General features: G+C 52.1%; 9 protein-coding genes across 9 annotated transcripts; 4 read left to right on the forward strand and 5 right to left on the reverse strand.

The window, feature by feature from the left end:
- Positions 1-450: 450 nt before the first annotated feature.
- SEPMUDRAFT_148628 (uncharacterized protein) lies at positions 451-2,113 on the reverse strand. The gene has a single exon (XM_016905040.1). The coding sequence runs from the start codon at positions 2,052-2,054 to the stop codon at positions 696-698; it is 1,359 nt and encodes a 452-aa protein (XP_016761394.1). The 5' UTR covers positions 2,055-2,113; the 3' UTR covers positions 451-695.
- A 995-nt stretch (positions 2,114-3,108) lies between these two features.
- SEPMUDRAFT_148629 (uncharacterized protein) lies at positions 3,109-4,821 on the reverse strand. Its single transcript, XM_016905041.1, has one exon. The coding sequence runs from the start codon at positions 4,796-4,798 to the stop codon at positions 3,158-3,160; it is 1,641 nt and encodes a 546-aa protein (XP_016761395.1). The 5' UTR covers positions 4,799-4,821; the 3' UTR covers positions 3,109-3,157.
- A 198-nt stretch (positions 4,822-5,019) lies between these two features.
- Positions 5,020-7,635, forward strand: SEPMUDRAFT_125110 (Serine/threonine-protein kinase Rio1). The gene is made up of 2 exons (XM_016901954.1): positions 5,020-7,166; positions 7,236-7,635. The coding sequence occupies exon 1, from the start codon at positions 5,102-5,104 to the stop codon at positions 6,713-6,715; it is 1,614 nt and encodes a 537-aa protein (XP_016761396.1). The 5' UTR covers positions 5,020-5,101; the 3' UTR covers positions 6,716-7,166; positions 7,236-7,635.
- Positions 5,020-8,972, reverse strand: SEPMUDRAFT_155631 (RmlC-like cupin; the record flags this gene model as incomplete). The annotated part of the gene is made up of 6 exons (XM_016907628.1): positions 5,020-7,164; positions 7,234-7,575; positions 7,618-7,624; positions 7,931-8,115; positions 8,292-8,502; positions 8,827-8,972. The coding sequence occupies 6 exons, from the start codon at positions 8,970-8,972 to the stop codon at positions 6,874-6,876; spliced, it is 1,182 nt and encodes a 393-aa protein (XP_016761397.1). The 3' UTR covers positions 5,020-6,873.
- An 801-nt stretch (positions 8,973-9,773) lies between these two features.
- Positions 9,774-12,105, forward strand: SEPMUDRAFT_148630 (uncharacterized protein). The gene is made up of 2 exons (XM_016905042.1): positions 9,774-10,353; positions 10,409-12,105. Exons 1-2 carry the CDS (start codon positions 10,205-10,207, stop codon positions 11,691-11,693), a joined length of 1,434 nt encoding a protein of 477 aa, XP_016761398.1. The 5' UTR covers positions 9,774-10,204; the 3' UTR covers positions 11,694-12,105.
- A 29-nt stretch (positions 12,106-12,134) lies between these two features.
- SEPMUDRAFT_148631 (uncharacterized protein) lies at positions 12,135-13,177 on the reverse strand. Its single transcript, XM_016905043.1, has 2 exons — positions 12,975-13,177; positions 12,135-12,757 (listed from the first exon to the last, which is right to left on the reverse strand). Exons 1-2 carry the CDS (start codon positions 13,138-13,140, stop codon positions 12,210-12,212), a joined length of 714 nt encoding a protein of 237 aa, XP_016761399.1. The 5' UTR covers positions 13,141-13,177; the 3' UTR covers positions 12,135-12,209.
- Positions 13,178-13,485: 308 nt separating this feature from the next.
- SEPMUDRAFT_148632 (Metallo-dependent phosphatase) lies at positions 13,486-15,347 on the forward strand. Its single transcript, XM_016905044.1, has one exon. The coding sequence runs from the start codon at positions 13,648-13,650 to the stop codon at positions 15,073-15,075; it is 1,428 nt and encodes a 475-aa protein (XP_016761400.1). The 5' UTR covers positions 13,486-13,647; the 3' UTR covers positions 15,076-15,347.
- A 347-nt stretch (positions 15,348-15,694) lies between these two features.
- Positions 15,695-17,645, forward strand: SEPMUDRAFT_125114 (actin depolymerizing protein). The gene is made up of 3 exons (XM_016901955.1): positions 15,695-15,737; positions 15,810-17,290; positions 17,370-17,645. The coding sequence occupies exons 1-2, from the start codon at positions 15,719-15,721 to the stop codon at positions 16,802-16,804; spliced, it is 1,014 nt and encodes a 337-aa protein (XP_016761402.1). The 5' UTR covers positions 15,695-15,718; the 3' UTR covers positions 16,805-17,290; positions 17,370-17,645.
- On the reverse strand, positions 15,695-17,675 carry SEPMUDRAFT_64055 (DNA replication complex GINS protein sld5; the record flags this gene model as incomplete). The annotated part of the gene is made up of 3 exons (XM_016909667.1): positions 15,695-15,735; positions 15,808-17,290; positions 17,370-17,675. 2 exons carry the CDS (start codon positions 17,673-17,675, stop codon positions 16,919-16,921), a joined length of 678 nt encoding a protein of 225 aa, XP_016761401.1. The 3' UTR covers positions 15,695-15,735; positions 15,808-16,918.
- Positions 17,676-17,906: the final 231 nt, after the last annotated feature.

The raw sequence follows: 17,906 nt of genomic DNA on the forward strand, positions 1-17,906 counted from the left end.
TCTCTCTCTCTCTCTCTCTTCCCCCCCCCCCCCCCCCCCCCCCCCCCCCCCCCTCTATATATATACTCGAGATATATCAACCGCTACCTACCTACCCACCTACCTCGCCTACTTATATAGCGATTGCCTAGACCTCCTTAGCTTATTCGTATTTGTACATATTGGAATTGCTACGTGCATTTCTTTCTCGTCTAGTACTAGGTACCTAGTGAACTTCAATTTGCTATCGAATGGTAGATTGTAGCGTGCTACGGCAGTGGGTAGAGAGAGGGAGAGAGAGAGAGAGGGAGAGAGAGAGAGAGAGAGGTGGATGGCATGGATGTGTTCAAATCTGTTATCATACCTACCTTGCCTTAGGTCTCTTGAGTCTATGCCTTCCGCACGCGCACGAGGTCCAGGTTCATGCTGGATGAAAGTAACGATACACAAACAAAAAGAAAGAAAAAAAAACGAGCTATTCAACTTGATACAGGGTTCTACACACAACCCTATGTTTCGTGGTAAGTGAGCAGCATCTTTTTTTTATTGTCCAAATCAGCACCGCTGCTTTTGATAGAGTGCATAGCTACCTTTTTTCAGGGCCCATTTGAAACCTCGTACTGATCAAGGAGGTCGCTGAAATCTGTGAAATCAGTGTCCGACGAGACCAGCGTAGTCATCGATGCGTCGGCATCGTCATCGAAGCACCCAGGGTTCTAGTATTGACGTCGTCCACCAGACCCTCCGCCGCGATAGTAGTCGCCTCCTCGGTATTCGCCTCTCCCTCTGCCTCTACCACCACCTCGATACTCTCCACCGCCTCTGCCACCCCGCGTGGATTTTCGCCCAAACAGACCAAAGTCAGCTCCGCCATCAACCAGTTTGTCACCGTCTTCGAAGGTGTATCGTCTAAGCTCCCCTTCGCCGTACAAGGACGGGTCAGACAACTTATCCTCCCACTCACGACTCGTTTCTGTACTAATATTTTCTTGCCTACTGTCGGCCAGTTCTGGCGCCACAGGCTGATAGTATATCTTGGGCTTGCATTGTGTGAACTTGTACCGCGAGTCGAGGGTATCAAACGACTTGCTCTGTGGAGGTGGCTCTTTTTGCGGCGCGGGAGGATCTTGTGATTGTGACGACCTTTGGGGATTGGGAGCAGCGGGGGCTGGGGTCTGATGCTCCGAGCCAACTTCTTGCAGGATAGCAGTCGTCTGCCCATTCGTGTCCACGCCGTCGTATGTAACCTCCCACTTGGTATCTGGCCGTTCCGTTTCCATTTCTATCCATTCCGACACTTTGTCTTCTGGTACGAAATCCACCCACAGCGGCTTGCGCATGGAAGGCTCATCGGGCCATATGTGGTCGTGTAGCGCGTTTCGTGCGCGAGAAGCGGCAGATGTCGAATCGAAGACTACCAGGGCGTGTGTTCGAAGCTTGTCCAGATGGAATGTTTCCACAATCTCGGCGGCAGAGGCAGACGTTGCGCCTGGCGGTGACGCGACTGTGCGAAGATGCTCGCGCAGGCTGTTTGGCTGGAGCGGGCGGACGAGCTCGCGTATGTACAGCGCGCGCGTTGCTGGGTGCTTCGCTAAACGCGCTGTGATATCTTCCATGACTTCGTCTTCGCCTTCTGCATTGTCCACTTGCATAATATCATCGCTGCTCCCATACGGCTGTATCGTCTTCGCAGCTGCTTCATCAACAGCGGCAGGCGCGTCCGCTGCAACATCCTCAGGTAGTTGAACGCTGGGCGCATCATCTGCAGTCTTCAATTTCTTGCTTACGCTCTCCTCTGAGACGGGCGGCGTGGGACTGCGGCGCTTCCGCTTGTTGCTGTTATCCTCTTCCTGCACGTCTTCACCAGCATCCTCGTCCTTCGCGTCTCCATTGCCATTGCCATTGCCATTACTTTCCTCCGCTCTCTCTATCACTTCCGCGCCGTTGTTGGACGAATCGTCCGCGTTGAGCGCATCCACGAATTGTTGCTTTAGCTTGAGTCCTGTTGTTGCAATACCGCGTTCCTTGACCAGGTCCTTCAGGTCCGTCACCTTCAGTTTGTCATAGTCAGTCATTGTGGGCAAAGGCGATCGTCCGGGGCCATATACGGGGCGTTCTGACAATGTATTGCGATGCTGCGAATGGATGCGAAGATCATTGAATGGTAGAGACAACATCCAACAAACAAGCACAAGCCCCCACAGACCGGACCGCACAGGTGCTGTGTCCACCGCTTTCGCGCTTACCAGTCGCACTAGCGCTGCTTGGCGACGCTAAGGAATTTCGTGTATAAATTCTTCGCCGGCTCGCCCTCTTCCTTTCTTTTCTTCTTCAGTGATCTTGTGAGTACCTCAACCACCCCATACACTCAACACCCCTTCTGACAACCCATCGCAGACTTCATAGAATCTTTTCTATAGTAAACATTCACAACTGTATTTCTTAAATGAGCTACAGACTCCAACCTGGCTGATGAGTCGAACCGCGGCGCCCAAGAGTGAAGCCACTGTGTCAGCATCTGCTGATGGCAATGATCTCGCCCTGCTTGAGCGTCTGGCTTCGGCCGGCTCTTTCAGGTGGGTACTGTCGGTCGTCTGACAGGTCTCTTTCAATTTTCATCAAGACCTTGGTCCTAGACTGGGTACTGGAGAAGATTTTGTATCACTCTCATTGAAGAGGATTTGAGCGACGCTCTGCCACGCTTCATCACGCCGCGCATTGTCGATAACCGAGAATGGCAAATTTGATGAACTCGGCTTCACACTGCATGATTCGATGAGGTGAATTATCTGCAGCTGTAGGCGCGACGACTTCTGTCCTACCTATGGATCATGTTGCTCGCCCAGGACGCCCTCTCCATCTCCATTTCTCCATCTCCATCTTCTCTTGATTGCCTACCTAGGCAGAGAGTGCTAAGTTTGTCTTGCTTAGAAAGTGCTAGCTAGGAGGTAGGTCGTTCTTTTGTTAGGACCTACACTGCTAGGAGGTACAGTACTGAAAATTGGCTGCGCAGGCTTGGCACCGGGGCGCCCGCCATGTATAAAACTCATAATTTGGGAACATGTCACTCTGCGCATCACTGAGCCGTCGACAATGACAGATTTGCAAGTGATGAGCGAATCCTCATCCGTCGTGATTCATGCTAGGGTATCATATGCTATGCCTCCTGGTAAGTAATTTATTCAACTCGACACCATGTTCTCTCTTCAGCAGCATCATGCAATTCTCTCTCGCTCTGGAACATGATCGAACTCTCTTCTTCCGCCTCCTGGTCCTCCTCCTCCCAAGGATATCCAATCTGCTCATTCCATTTCCATATTGCAGAGCCAAGCCGGTCCAAAGCCTCTTCTTGGTCCATGTATAGCTCGTGTTGTCCATCCCCTTCGTCGACGCCAGCCTTCCATACCACCCCGAGAGCCTGCTCAATTTTGGCCAGATCCGAGTCGTATTTCTTCAAGAGTTCTTGTCGCATAGTCTCGTCCCATGAAACGACATGCTCGGGCTCGTCTAGCATGCGAAACTTAATTCTCTGCTTCAGTACACTGAAAGGAACACCGCTCTCTTTCAAAATTACCCAGGCCTTCGCGATATCTCCAGCACATACCATTGATTCCACGAACCAGTAAACTCCTCTGAGCTTGGTCGTCATGTCGGGGTCCACACGAGACCTGTTCACATCCTCCTCGCCCGGGACAACTAATAATCGAGGCTCCTTGTACGCCTTCGTTTCTCGCCACAGCAACCACTCTTTCCAAACAGCTCCGCTCTCCTTCACTCTCGCCAAAATAGCCACCCAGCCATGAAGGTATTGCCAATCGTCTCGATTGAGGAATGTCCCGAAATGGTACTTCTCTTCCTCGGCCAGGTCCTCGCATCCTTCGAAACCCAGAAGAACTTCTCGCAAATCAGATTGTTTCCATCTCCCATTCCGAATCTCTCCCAGGCCGCGATTCCCAATACTGCATTTCGCAACGACAGATCGATAGACGTTACTACTCATCCCTATCCCATCCTCTCTGATCATTTTCAGATATTTTCGCATGGACTCTTTACTCCGACTTCTCGCCGCAAACTTGAGTGCTAAATACAGAAGATGAGACTTGACTTTCAGCCCTGCATACCGGAAGCGCGTGATAATTGCATGCAACGTCTCCAAGACCTTTGGATCGGACACGTGATCCCGACAACGATAGAGTGCTCGCATGATCGGCTCGTGGAGATGCGTAATACCGACGGCGGTTTCACGATGCTGCATAGCAACAGCTACAACACGCAAGATATCCTTCGGCCATTCTGCGCGCAGAAGTTGCGCTCTCATGACCTGTCGAGCGGCCTTTGAGCCGCAGCCAATGGCAGCTTTGATATTTTGGCGGAAAGTGGCATGGGAGATGTGCATATCTTGTGGTTCAGGGAGCCGAGCGTTGGGGGGATGGCGGCCCATATCTGCTCTGACTCCAGGCCATGGATTGGACAGAGACCGTAATGTTTGTATGCGTGCATCTCTCTCGCGGTAGAGGGCTTCGAAGCTTAGCGCTGCTTCTCGAGCGGCGAGGTCTCGGAGAGCGTCGGTAGGGATGCTTTCTCTTTCCCCATCGTTTTTGAATTGGCGAAGAACCCTCTTGGAGTTTATGTTCTGCAAAGGTGGTAGTGGTGGTGGTGGTGGTGCGAGCAGGAAGCCATCGTCCTCGGGTCGGACAGCGATTGAGGTCGGTTTGGGAACGCGTTGGCGAGGAGTTGTGCAGATGCGGCGACGGGAGAGGCGAAATTGGCGAGTTTGGCAGATGAGGCAGAGGCTGGGATGTCTGGCCACGCTCATCATCTGCCCTTCCCGGTAGACGATGCTCCTGGAGACACGGTGGCGAGTATTCTGCCTCTTGTAGGTGTGATGTGGTCGGTAAATCCACTCAAGCAAGGGAGCTACTGTAGAATAAAGACCCCGCCTAAATTCCTGAACCTGAAAGGCTGAACCCTGTCCGTCGCTGAATGATTCACATGCAAAAAGACGCCGCCGAGAAACTTTCTAAACTTCGACTTCGTCCCGCCTGTTCCTGCATATCATCTTCTACTAGCTTTTCTCTTTCTCGTGTTGGCACTGAGTGCACGCCAGGGCTAGGCTTCGAGAATGGCAGCACCTCACCAACCTCCGCGCGAGTACATCGAGAATGAAGGATATGTCGGCGAACGCAACGCCATGCCTGGCTCTGCACACGACACAGCCCCAGACGAAGAGGAAGAGGAAGAGGAAGACGACTACGACGATCTCCTCCTCTCGGACCTGGATGACACTGAAATTGCCACTTCGAACCCGTCAGACTATACCAAATCATACAATCGCCAGCGAAAGCTGAATGATAATTCGATCCCTACCGACCAGAAACCCAAGACGAACCCGCAGCTGAACACGAAAGCGGCTATTGACGACCACATCAAGAGTCTGTCTCGCCACGTCGCTAAGCTCAACGTGAATGCAATCGAGGGAGGAGCCACCAAACACCATGGAGGTGCTGAAAAGTCGGAAAGAGCGACCAGCGAGCAAGTGCTAGACCCGAGGACGCGGATGATGCTGCTGCAACTGCTGAACAGAAATATCGTCTCCGAGATTAACGGGGTGCTATCGACAGGAAAGGAGGCAAACGTCTATCACGCTGCCACAATACCCGAGGACAGCGACAAGGTGCTGAACAGAGCCATCAAAGTGTACAAGACGAGCATTCTGGTCTTCAAGGACAGGGACAAATATGTCACCGGCGAGCATCGTTTCAGGAGTGGATACAACAAGAGCTCCAACAGAGCGATGGTGAAAGTGTGGGCTGAGAAGGAATACCGCAACCTCAGGAGAATACACCAAGCTGGAATACCATGCCCAGAACCTGTCTACTTGAAAGCACATGTCCTGGTCATGTCTTTTCTCGGAAACAGCAAAGGATACCCTGCACCACGATTGCGAGATGTGGAGTTTGATGACTCGAGAACTCCCCAAGAGATTCAACAGAAATGGACCGCGATATACGTTGAACTCCTCAGCTATATGCGCATGCTATACCAAGTCTGTAAGCTGGTACATGCAGATTTGTCTGAATACAATCTGCTTTACTTCAAGGACATCCTCTACGTGATCGATGTCTCACAATCGGTCGAACACGATCATCCTCGCTCGCTCGAGTTCTTGCGAATGGATATCAAGAATGTGTCGGACTTCTTCCGCAGAAAAGGCGTGGACACCCTATCGGAGCGATCGGTCTTTGGCTTCATTACGGCTGGATCTGGAAGCACGGAAATGACTGGCATGAAGGAGACGATAGAGAAGATGTTTGAGGTTGAGGCTCAAGCTGGCAAGCAAGACACAGAAGTGGATGATGAAGTCTTTCGCCAGCAGTATATGCCGCAGACACTACGCGAAGTGTACGACATTGAGCGTGATGCGGAGGCGATCAAGAAAGGTCAAGGCGACGGCCTCGTCTACCAAGATCTTCTGGCCACGAAGGCTATCGTCCCAGACGAAGCAGCTAGCGAAGATGAAGACGATGGCAGTGATTCGGATGATGGCTCGGATAGCGATGTGTCAGAGAGTGCATTTGCCAAGGGTACGCCCAGAGGCAAGAAGCATGAAGACAAGGAGGCTAAGAAGGCGCATAAGCTTGCCGTGAAAGAGGAGAAGAGGGAGAAGAGGAAGGAAAAGATTCCCAAGCACGTCAAGAAGAAGATGATTAGCTCGAGTTCGAGAGGAAAGAAGTGAGAGAAGAGACATGGAGGGTGGAACTGTGCATACTGTACATGAGTGAAGGTATGTCTGGGCCTGCATCATGATACCCACGCATGAAGTCTGATGATTTTTTCTTTTACATATTGAAAATCCTTACCAAGGCTACCTTATGTATTCATGACCTGAACGACTCAAGACTTGTTATGTCTACCATCATCACCGTTCTCATATGGCCCGCCGCTCTCCTTCACCACTCCCTTCTTTTCATTGTGATCCTTCGACTGCTGGCTCCACCCCGGCGCCTCATCCTTTCCATTATCCTCTTCTTCATCGCCCTCTTCCTTGGTCTTGTGCACCGTCTGAGGGTCATGCTCAGCAGGACTATAAATCGTCACCAGCTCCAACGGTTTATCCTTGGAAGTATTGATAAACTGATGCTGCGTCCCCGCAGGAACGACTACCACATCAGATGCTTTGACAGCCTGCATGCAGTACGAGGTAAGTTAAGTATCTTACATATGTAGATACCTATGCGTCAGCCTCGAACTCACCTGATCTTTCCCCGCCACAGTAGCTTTCCCTTCACCACTCGTAAACAACAACACCTGATCCACCGTGTGGACTTCATCGCCAATGTCCCCTCCGACGGGAATTTCCATCGTTACTACCTGGCTGTAGAGACCTGTGTGCAAGACTTTGCGAAACTGGCCGAATGCTCGCACTTCGGATGCTAGACCGGGGAAGTAGACGAGTTCATGCTTCGGTGGCGATTTGGAGATTTGAGAGTCTTTGCCCATGGTTGCTTTTGCTGTGGAGAATGGTCGGAGTACTGCTGTTGCTGCTGCTGCTGCTGTTCGAAGCTGTAAGGTGGGTTTTGTTGCGAGGAGGAGGTGCTGTTGTTGGTGGTGTTGTAAAAGGCGAGTACATGTACTTACGCGAGAGCTGAAGAACATTCTTGCTCGGAAAAAATTTGCGTGATGCACAGTGTGGCGATGTGTAAATAAAGTACCTATTACCTTACCTGTATGAATCCATCATAGATACGTAGGTCACGCCTCACATACAGGTAAATGTAGGTACCTTACATGTCGGGTAGTGTTGATGTCAGAGACGCGCTCGGTGAGGCTCGGTTCGGTCAGCTTCGAGCTCTGCGGGATGAACGGTTCGGGTCGTTCCACTCGCATTCGTTTTAATGACTAATCACCCCTTCCAACAGAACCTCGCAAATCGTAAACGGTCCAAACATACGGAACCCTCATCGCGAAATCACCAGTCTGGGAACCCGTAGCCGGGACACAATGTCCCATCACCACGCAACGACCAGAGAAAGCGATGCCGACATCAAATGCTCGTACAGATGCTTCGGTTTCTAGTGCCGAACTACCGTAAGCTTCAGCTACAGAGGCGACCATCTCGTCGGAGTCATAGGTACCCTACATAGGAGGTAGGAGGTACGACGAAGCGCTGAAGTTGTGTGGAACCCTGTTTGTCAGAAGTGGTAGATCCCATCTTGCACGGTTCCTTTCCTTTCGGCAGACAGATGGTCCAACGAGCTGCAATAAAGAATTTCAATGGCGAAATTCTCTGGTTCGCAACTACGAGAAATTACTTGATTGGAACGTTGCAGTTCCGTAGGGATGGGATATGCGAGAGCTATTGGAGCTTGTGAGGATGATGTCAATAGTGATCTAGACTGGAGGTTTCCAGAGGATCCAGAAATCTGCATTGCCGGATATGGCATAGCGAGGGAGATGAGGTAGAATGATGGATGGTCGAGAAATGGGAGGGTGGAGTTGCCAGATGTGGTATTCCGTGAAAACCTAAGGCATCCATCGCAGCTCGATGAATGGATGGGTGTACCAACACGTCTACGCTATTCAGTTCCATAATGAAAATGGGTACTGGAGAAGAAGAAAAAGCAAACTGGAAAAAAAAAGAAAAGACAAAGGAAAAGAAGAAGAAAAACAAAACAAAAGAGAAACCCATTACGATGTTCTTCCTAGACAGGCTTCAGCTGACTTTCTTCATGTCCAGGTAGTGCTAGAACCGCTTGTGCGACAAGGATTGTGGTCTGGACCGCAGACGAACCAATCCGAGAACCCAAGTGGAGAGTGGGAGGTTGAACTTCGGTCAACGTTTCTCACAGAGCTGTCAGAGCATCACATGACTTGCACCAGCCAAGATCTTCGATCTGGGGCCCCCTTGTCGGCTTTGCTGGGCCGCGCTGGTGGACTCCACTCGTGGAAGCGATCTCCACTTCGAACACGTCTGCACCTCTGGGCAATTCCATGCTGTGGGCCAACAACGTCTCTGCCGCTCACCGACCCACACCCTCCGTCGCAATAACAACGACAACAACAACGACGACGACGACGACGAGGACAACACGGGACGACCAGACTTATCGCCATAGAACAAGCCATGCATCAGATTAGGTATCCCGCAGTTGACCGCACCGGAGAGCGGGCTTCCATACCGCCTGCACTCGCGCCACTCGTCGTCCCTCGCCGCCGTCGTCCTCTGGTCGTAGTAGGAGGTAGGAGGTATTGCTGGCAGGCTGACAGTCTGACACGCAAGCAGTCAGGCTGACACGCCGCCCTCCGCTCCCTCCTGACGCTCCCTCTTATTAGCGCCTACGCTCGACTCTCGTGGTGGCGGTCTCATCACCGCACGCGCCTTGGCGATATATCTCAGCCTTATCCAAGCGTCAAGGGCTCGTCTGCCAATCGCAGCCGCAAAAGCGCTCTTGGTACCTGGCATTAGTGCAATTCTGTCGCAGCGGCGCGTGGCACCGCGTACACCACCCGCTTGTCCCGCTCATCAGTCGACCCGCTGTTCTTGGCAGCTGCCTTCTTTCGTATTTTGCCCCGATTTGAGAGAGAACTGAGTTATAGACACTCCTGTGCTGCAGATGCACAGGATGCACAAGAAACACTCGCTGTCGGCCCGCATGATGAAACGACTCCTGGGGCTAGACACTGACAGACGCTCTGTTATACGTAGGAGGTACTGCAGTCTGCAGGAGTACTGATGGCTGCGCTATAGAAGCTGCATCGCACCAATCCGAACTGCTTCACACCTCCCCCCAAACAGGGAGTCGTCCACTGCAGCCGTCCAATTTCCCTCACCCTATTCAAGCACATCCGCCAAGTCTATTGGTCTCTGGTGTAAATAGCGCCGCTTGGCCTATAAGGATCCCCGTTCACACTCGCGGCGGCTCGACAACAGGTAATCCTAACGCTCTCCCATTATTCTTCCTTTCTCCTCTGCCGCTCTCAATCAAATCGATCGAGTCGCCGGCTGACTCTCGTCTACGTTCCTTTCTGCCTTTGCCATTGACCTCACCTGCGCAAGCTTGATTCCCTCCTTCGACACCAGTCGACTGTCACTCCTTTGAACACAAGCTCGCATTCACCACGCTCATTACGAATTAGAAGAAGAAGGCTCTTTTGCCCCGGGCCGCTCCTTTGACACCCACCGAACCGAGCGATACCAGCAGACAATCCCACGACCGAGGCGAAGATGAAGACCACAATGTACGCCGCCGCTGCGGCTCTAGCAACGACTTCCTCGGCGAGGCAGTTCGTCATGTATACCCCTGGTGGTGACAGCGATCTGGTGGAGCGCATGGATGCCATCGTGTCGCCAGGGAAAATCAGCGCACACACGCAGTAAGAGTGAACTGATCGCTTGATGTTCCACGGCTTGAAGTAACCATTGTTATAGTCAGATCTTCGGCGCAAGCGGAGCCTCGCCGGACATGACGTACGAGTCTCTGCAGAAGTCGGACTGCACCACTGTCGGAAACGCAGCTATGGCGGGGAACTCGCAGGACAAGTCTGTGTACTGGCATCCCTCGTTGTACGCGGAGGCCAAGAACGGCACAGGCTACGTGCGCATCCCCAGTGGAGGTCACAAAATGTACTATCGCGACGTGGGAAATTCTGCCGACCAAGTGGCTTCGCCCTTTGAGTTCCCCAAGAATTTCCACATGGTCGCGGGTGATCAAACAATGCGTGCCGCAAACAAGGACACGAAGCACCAACTCATCACCGAATGGATTTGCCACATGAGCACGGGAAAGCTTATGGGCGTGGACCAGAAGTCGGGTTTCCCCACCGACGTGTCTAATTGCGATTCTTATCCTGGCTTCGCCGGATCGATTCACTTCCCGCACTGCTGGAATGGTGAAGCTCCCAAGGTGAACGACAACAGCCACATGTCATACCCCGAGGGCGATCCTCAGGGCGGTCCATGCCCCAGCACGCACCCCATTCGCCTCCCTCACATTTTTATGGAGAACTTCTTCGACCTCGACAAGGTGCACGATCAGATCGAGCCCAACACGTTTGTCCTGTCCCAAGGTGATCCTACTGGATACGGCTGGCACGCCGATTTCTTCAATGGTTGGGACGAGGGTGCCATTCCATCGCTGATCGAGTCCTGCCCAAATCCATTCTATGGAAATGAGGACGTCGGTACCTGCCCCACCTTCAAAGGATTCAGCATGAAGAGCACCGACTGCAAGATGAAGGCTCACTTCGAGGAGAACAGCGACACGCCTGGTGAGTATCTCCCAGGCTGTAACCCGATTAGCAAGGTCAACCCAGCACCAAAGATGGCCGCTGCTCCCCTGGGTGTGTGCTCCGACGAGTGCACGCCCGCCAGCGCACCAAATGCTGGCAACGCTCCTAGCTACAACTCCTCCTCCCCTTCCTCCCCCTCCTCTTCCATCAGCCCTCCCAGTTACGGCAAGCCCAGCTCTTCCACGAAACCTCAGGCAGCAGCCACCACACTGGCCACCGCATACTCGGCTCCTTCTCCCCCTGCCTACGTCGGTGCTGCCAAAGAGGCGATCAAGGACGCTGCCAAGGACGCTGTTGATCATGCGATTGAGTATGTCACGCACGTCGTCACGGTGACTGCAGACTCCTACAAGCGAGATGCCGCGCCCACTCCCCACAAGCGCCACGAGCATGCGCATATGCGAAAGCACCAACGCCACATATGAAAGTAAAGAGTGTGCTGCTGCTGCTGCTTGGTCGTTCAAAATTTTCAAACCTTCTATTTTGCGATTGGATTTTGCCAATGGGGAGAGAGCTTGTCGTGGTGAAATGTTCTTTTTGGGGAGAATTTTGTACATGCTTTATGTGGATTTGCAAGCGAGTGAGCGAGCGAAAGATGTGTGTACATACATGTACTTAGCACGAAGGATGATGACATTCGAGGCGTTGAGAGCGTGGCAGATTAGAGAGCGAGAGAATGAAAGTTTGAACTCATAAGACTTCATATTCTACCTCCTATCTATCTTGAGACATTCCACGCTGATTGTTCTTGTTTTATTCTATTGCAGCAGCATCATGCGATGAATACATGTATACCGTATATAGGTAGGTACATGTACTTATATATAAATGTGTAAAGAGTGTAAAGAAAAGAAGTTGCTAGCTGGCTGGCTAAGCATGATTGATTGACATATACCTAAGGTACCTTAGGCAGGCAGGTAGGCAGGTAGGAGGTACCTTCTTCAAAAGTCTTGAATCCCCGTCTCGCCACCAGGCAGACCCTCTCCCACAAATTCAGGCGTCTGATCATCAATATACAATTCCAATCTCCTCCGTTCCTCCTCCTCGCGATCATCATATTCTTCACTGTCATCCACGGACGCATAGTCAAAATCGCCGTCGTGCCCTCGCAAAAACCGTTGCGTCATCACGTCTACAAATCGCTTCCATGCGCTTTCCTTGTTCGGAGCGGTGGCTTCTTCTTCGTCCTCGTCCTCGTCCTCGTCTTCGTCCTCGTCCTCTTCCAGAATCTGTCCATTGGAGTGGTAGGCAGAGGAAGAAGAAGTCCCGGCAGCGGAGCGGTTGATACCATTACCATTACTATTACTGTTATTATTACTACGACCGCTCCACTCGGAGGGTCTTTGCTGCTGCCGCAGTGCGGCGAGTTTGGCTTCGCTTCGGAATAAATCTGCTTCGAGAACTCCCGTGTAGCCTCTTCGTCGACCTTCTTGCTCGCGCTCGGCGGCGCTTTGGAATCTGCGGACGAGTCGGTCGTAGAGAAGGGGATCTGTGGGGGTTTTTCTTAGGGCGGGGTTTTTCTAGTGGATTTTTTTTTCTGGTTTTCTTTTCCTTTCTTTTCTTTCGCGGTGATGAGAGTTTGTATATTTATTTATACGGGGTGAGGGTGGGGGCAGACGAGTGAGGGATGATGAGGGTATTATGTATATAACACAAGTACACCTATATATTACATATCTACGAAGACTGGGATTTCTACTACCTACCAGCAAGCTCGAGGTCGGGAGACGTGAAGTAATCGGGATGCGTGCTGAGATACCGCATCCGTCTGTTCTTGATGCGAATTCGGTTTTGGGTGTAGCTCTCCCGTTCTGATGGCGAGGGTGAGATGCGCTGGGACGGCGTCGTCATATCTTCTGGAAAATGTGGCATTGTTCCCGTGGTTCCCGTGGTTCGCAGTAGGTGGTTGAATGGTACAGGTCATGACATTGTAGGTACTGCAGCCGGAGGTTGTTGTGAACATGGAGGGCAGCGATGATGTCGTGGATTTGCAGGCTAGAAGGGTGCATGTATTGTCCAATGAGAAGCAGCCTCATGGTCACCACGCTAAGCCATGTTTCGTCGAGTCGACCCACGGCACGGACCACACCGGCTTCGTCGGCAAGTGGGTCTCCAGTGACGCGACCCCTGCCTGGTGGTTTCCATTTTCATATGAACAGCCGGAGCCCTTACGAACACTCCAACACCTCCCCCACGCACACGCACCCCCTCTCGTCTTCCATTTTCGGCGCAACTCACTCGCTGTCAGTATATGCTCTCCGAAATGCCCTCGACAACACATCGCAGACCTACCCGAGCATAGATACATATTGCACGCCGCATCTTTCACTTACACCCACGGACTGGCGACCTGTTTTACTGCGACTCGGGGACTGAAGCATGGCAGGCGGGGGGGATGACACGGATGTGACACTGGGACATCTGAAGGCACGTTTGGAGGCACAGCAGCGAGCTGCAGAGCACCAGGGAACACCAGCTCATCCTTCTACGTCACCGCTCGATGATACGAGAGGCCAATATGAACCTCTAATCAACCGGATCAGCAACAACTGGCGCTACGACAAGACCGATGAGACGCAAAAGACAGGGGGACAGGGAGACGACGAGCGCGAATACACATGCTGCGATCTTGACGAGGATACGAGTTGTCCAAGCACAATACGCGACTTGATTGCCTCACGGAGACTTCGAAGGATGTTGGCAGTACTGTTGCTCACCGTGGTGGCAGTGTACTACCTATGGGCACACTATCTACAGCCAGTCATGGCGGTAGATCGGCTGTATGAGGAGGGATTCATGGAGCAGAGCAATGGAACCTACGGAATTGCGCGAGGTGGTCATGACAAAGACCTGGTTCATTTGAGAAAGCTGGAGCCACATCTGTTGCCCGGTGGCGAAGCAGATCGTGACGGTAAGCGAAGACTGGTCTTCATTGGCGACATTCATGGCTGCAAGAAAGAGCTGCTGAAGTTGCTGCGCAAGGTGGAGTTCAACGAAGACACCGATCATCTGGTCCTGGTGGGCGACACCGTGACAAAAGGACCAGAAAATCTTGGTGTACTGGACGAGCTCATCCGACTCAACGCCACGAGTGTGCGGGGAAATCACGAAGATCGTCTTCTACACATCGCAAAGAAGCTCCGCCTAGACGGTTCGATTCCAGTCGAGGCAGAGAGTAGTAAAGGCTATGCGAGAGACGCCGCTTTAGTGCGCCAGCTGGAGCCTCGTCATTTCGTGTACATGCGCCAAATGCCCTTGATGCTACAAATTCCGGCCTTGCCCATGGCGCGACATCCTACGAGAAAGACGAACTCCCCAATTACCGAGCATATCATTGTCGTACACGCTGGCTTGGTGCCAGGAGTGCGACTACAGAAGCAAGATCCCTATTTCGTCATGAATATGCGGTCCATCAATGGTCGAACTCACGTACCGTCTGCACTTCGAGATGGCAAGAATGCGAAGCCGTGGTATGACATCTGGTGTTGGTACAACGATCGCATTTTTCGACGTCACTCCATGGCCGGCTTTCCGACCGACGATCTAGAAAGCGAAGATGAACAGGGAGAAGACACTCCCAGCTGGGCGGTTGGTCTCTGGAAGAACTTTTTTGGGAGAAGCAAGGTACATCCGCGACCTCGTGTCGTCATCTACGGACATGACAGCAAAAGTGGTCTGGTCATTCACAGATGGTCCAAAGGTCTAGATTCTGGCTGTGTTGGCGGCGGGAAATTGACGGCGCTGGTGCTTAACGCGAAGGGTGAGCAGGAGCTCTTCCACGTGAAGTGTAAAAACTATCGTGATTGAGGTTTCCCCTCTCGCATCTTCTTCCTCTGCCCTTTCAGATCTTTTTTCTGATGCTGCGTACAAGCGAGGCGTTGTGGTCGGACCCTACTGGTTTAGATATACGATATACCCTGGGATATACCTATATATATGCTAGAATCGATCGAAATCCTTGGAACACAAGCCTCTCATTGGGGTCCTGTGATTCCATTGCTAGGTACGCGCGATCTTGGCAACGGAACAGCTGTGCAGAATGAACCATCCTGCAGAGCGAGCGCGCGCTTCTCCTTTTGTGTAGGGGGAAAGATGGTATGAATTACTTATTAGCGTTACGATGGAGAAGGAGAGGTTGGGTACCTGGGTATCGTCCTTCTCTTCCTGCTCCTCCAAATTCACTACTCATGGATGGATGGATGGATGGCTGCCTGTGCAGTTGGCTGTTTTAGAAATAGATAGATATGTGTCTCCAATGCGCATCGTATGAAACCTTTAAGGCTTCGCGTTTAATTGGGTTTGGTTGGTATACCTACTGTGCCTACTAGAGCAGAGTCCCTGGAATCTCCTCGAGTCTTGCTTCCAGGTTTGTCCCGACTAGCCGATATTGTCGTCGGCTTTCACATGCATACATCCATGTAAGCAAAGGACAACAACACCCCATCACAAGATGCAGTCCGGAATCTCAGGTTAGCCATACGACTCCCTCGTGAGAAACTTGTTCGGTGAACGTCACTTGCTGACGGGAAAGATACCTACAGCCTCGCAAGAGCTCCATGATGCCTTTAACAGCTTCGTCTCTTCCGCCAGCGAGCGAGCTCTCATTGCAGGCATCGAGAATGAGAAATTGGTCCCCTTGAACACAATCCCTCTGCAATCACAGGACTTCAAAGCCGATCTGGCTCAGGTCGCAAGCAATGCGAAGCCCGATCGAGCTCTGTATATTCTGCTCAAAGTGGAACCTGGCGTCGCCGACGGCTATGTCGCCATCACTTACGTTCCCAATGCAGCGCCTGTCCGCCAGAAGATGCTCTTCGCCTCGACGCGTCTGACCTTAGTGCGTGAATTGGGAATCGAGAGGTTCAGGCAGACGCTATTCGCAACCGAAGCGAGCGAGCTGACCGCCGAAGGTTGGAAGAAGCATGAACAGCATGAGGCATTGAAGGCGCCACTCACGGAGGAAGAGGCGGGTCTGGCAGGTGTGAAGGAGGCAGAAGCACAAGAGTCGCAGGGAACTTCTGCGCGCAGAGGTCATGCACCCAACAAGATTAATGTGCCTACGGGTGAGGGCGTGCTCGAAGCTCTGCAGTCACTGAACGAGGAGGGCTGTAAAGGGACACTGGTACAGCTGAAGTATCAGCTGCCGGATGAGACACTCATGCTGGATTCGTCGAACGACAATGTGCAGCCCTCGCAGGTTGCTGCTCTCTTGAGCACAACGGAGCCTCGGTATAGCTTTTACTCGCATCCTTCGACTGCGACTGGGGACGGCACGCCAACGATATTGTTCGTGTATACCTGCCCGACGGCGTCAAAGATCAAAGAGAGAATGGTGTATTCGACTGGCAAGAGCTGGACGAGGACAGTGGCAGAGCGAGACGCCGGCATCAAGGTTACCAAGTCCCTGGAAGCTACCGAGCCAGATGAGCTGACAGCAGATCTGTTTGGTGGAGATAGTGTTGGGCAAAGTGCCAGCAGCGCAGAGACCCCAAAGGCTGCCGGTTTCGCCAGACCAAAACGACCCGGGAAACGATGATGATAGACTGTGAACTCACAGCATGGCATTCACGAACATGGTATCTATATCTGTGGCTCAAAAGCCGGGTATCATCACATCATCTCCATCATTTCATTATTCCATCATCGTTCCTCATATGAGCTCCACGTCTCCTCGCCTCACTCTCTCCGCTATCGTGCGCCACCGCAAGACCCAAATGTCCCCTCTTGCAAGATCAATACCACCGTACACTGGTCTTTCCACATAACAGTCCCTCAACACTCGACAGAAGACGGCCGAGTCCTCATCTGGCTTGTCCACCATCGACACTCCTCCCTGTGTATCATCCATTTTGTGCATGTGCTGGGGAAATAATGATAGGAATGAAGAGTGATAATGTTGCGTCAATAGGGCCTGGTGTGCTTCGAGATATTGTGATTCCAACGTCGAGAGGAGAGGTTGTTGCTGCTCGTCGGGGTCGGTTTGCTGAAGGATTTGGCGATAGTGAATCGGGAATTTGTCAATCTACTCTGCTGTTTTAGCCAAGAAGAGGAGGAGGAGGAAGAAAGGTGCTAGCGTGATGTGTATGGAGTGTATTGTGTACCTTTGCTATTCTCGCCCGCAAAAAACTCCGAATGAGGAATTTCATCCTTTCGAGTTCGGTTTGTAGAATAATGAGGGTAAAGTTCTTAGATGGGTCCATGGAGCCTGTCATGTCTTCGATGACTTGTATCTGTCGTTTGATCCCTTCGTTGGAGCGAGTGATGAGGTCGGCGGGGTAGGGGAGGAGATCGGGAGCAGTGCGCTCGTTGATCCATGCTCGGGTGAGGCATTGGAGGTCGACGGCGCGAGGATCCAGGGGCGGAGCGGAGACGGAGGCGAGAATGTCGGAAATGTCGATCTCGTCCATGGTGGTGTGGTGGGTATGCACCAAATCAGTGCGCAAAGGAGGGTTGGTTCCAGTTTGTCAGTGCGATGGAAGAGTTAAGTAGAAAATGGAAGACGCGATTGGACTTTCGTGACGCGTTCCCGCCGGGGTTCTTTCCCGTCCGACCACAGGTACCTCCTACTACATTACTTTACTCTTCACTTCCACTTTCCTTTCTTCTCCCTCCACACGACAATGTTGTACCGTCCTCCA

Source organism: Sphaerulina musiva, assembly GCF_000320565.1.
Source record: "Sphaerulina musiva SO2202 unplaced genomic scaffold SEPMUscaffold_4, whole genome shotgun sequence".
NCBI lineage: Eukaryota > Fungi > Ascomycota > Dothideomycetes > Mycosphaerellales > Mycosphaerellaceae > Sphaerulina > Sphaerulina musiva.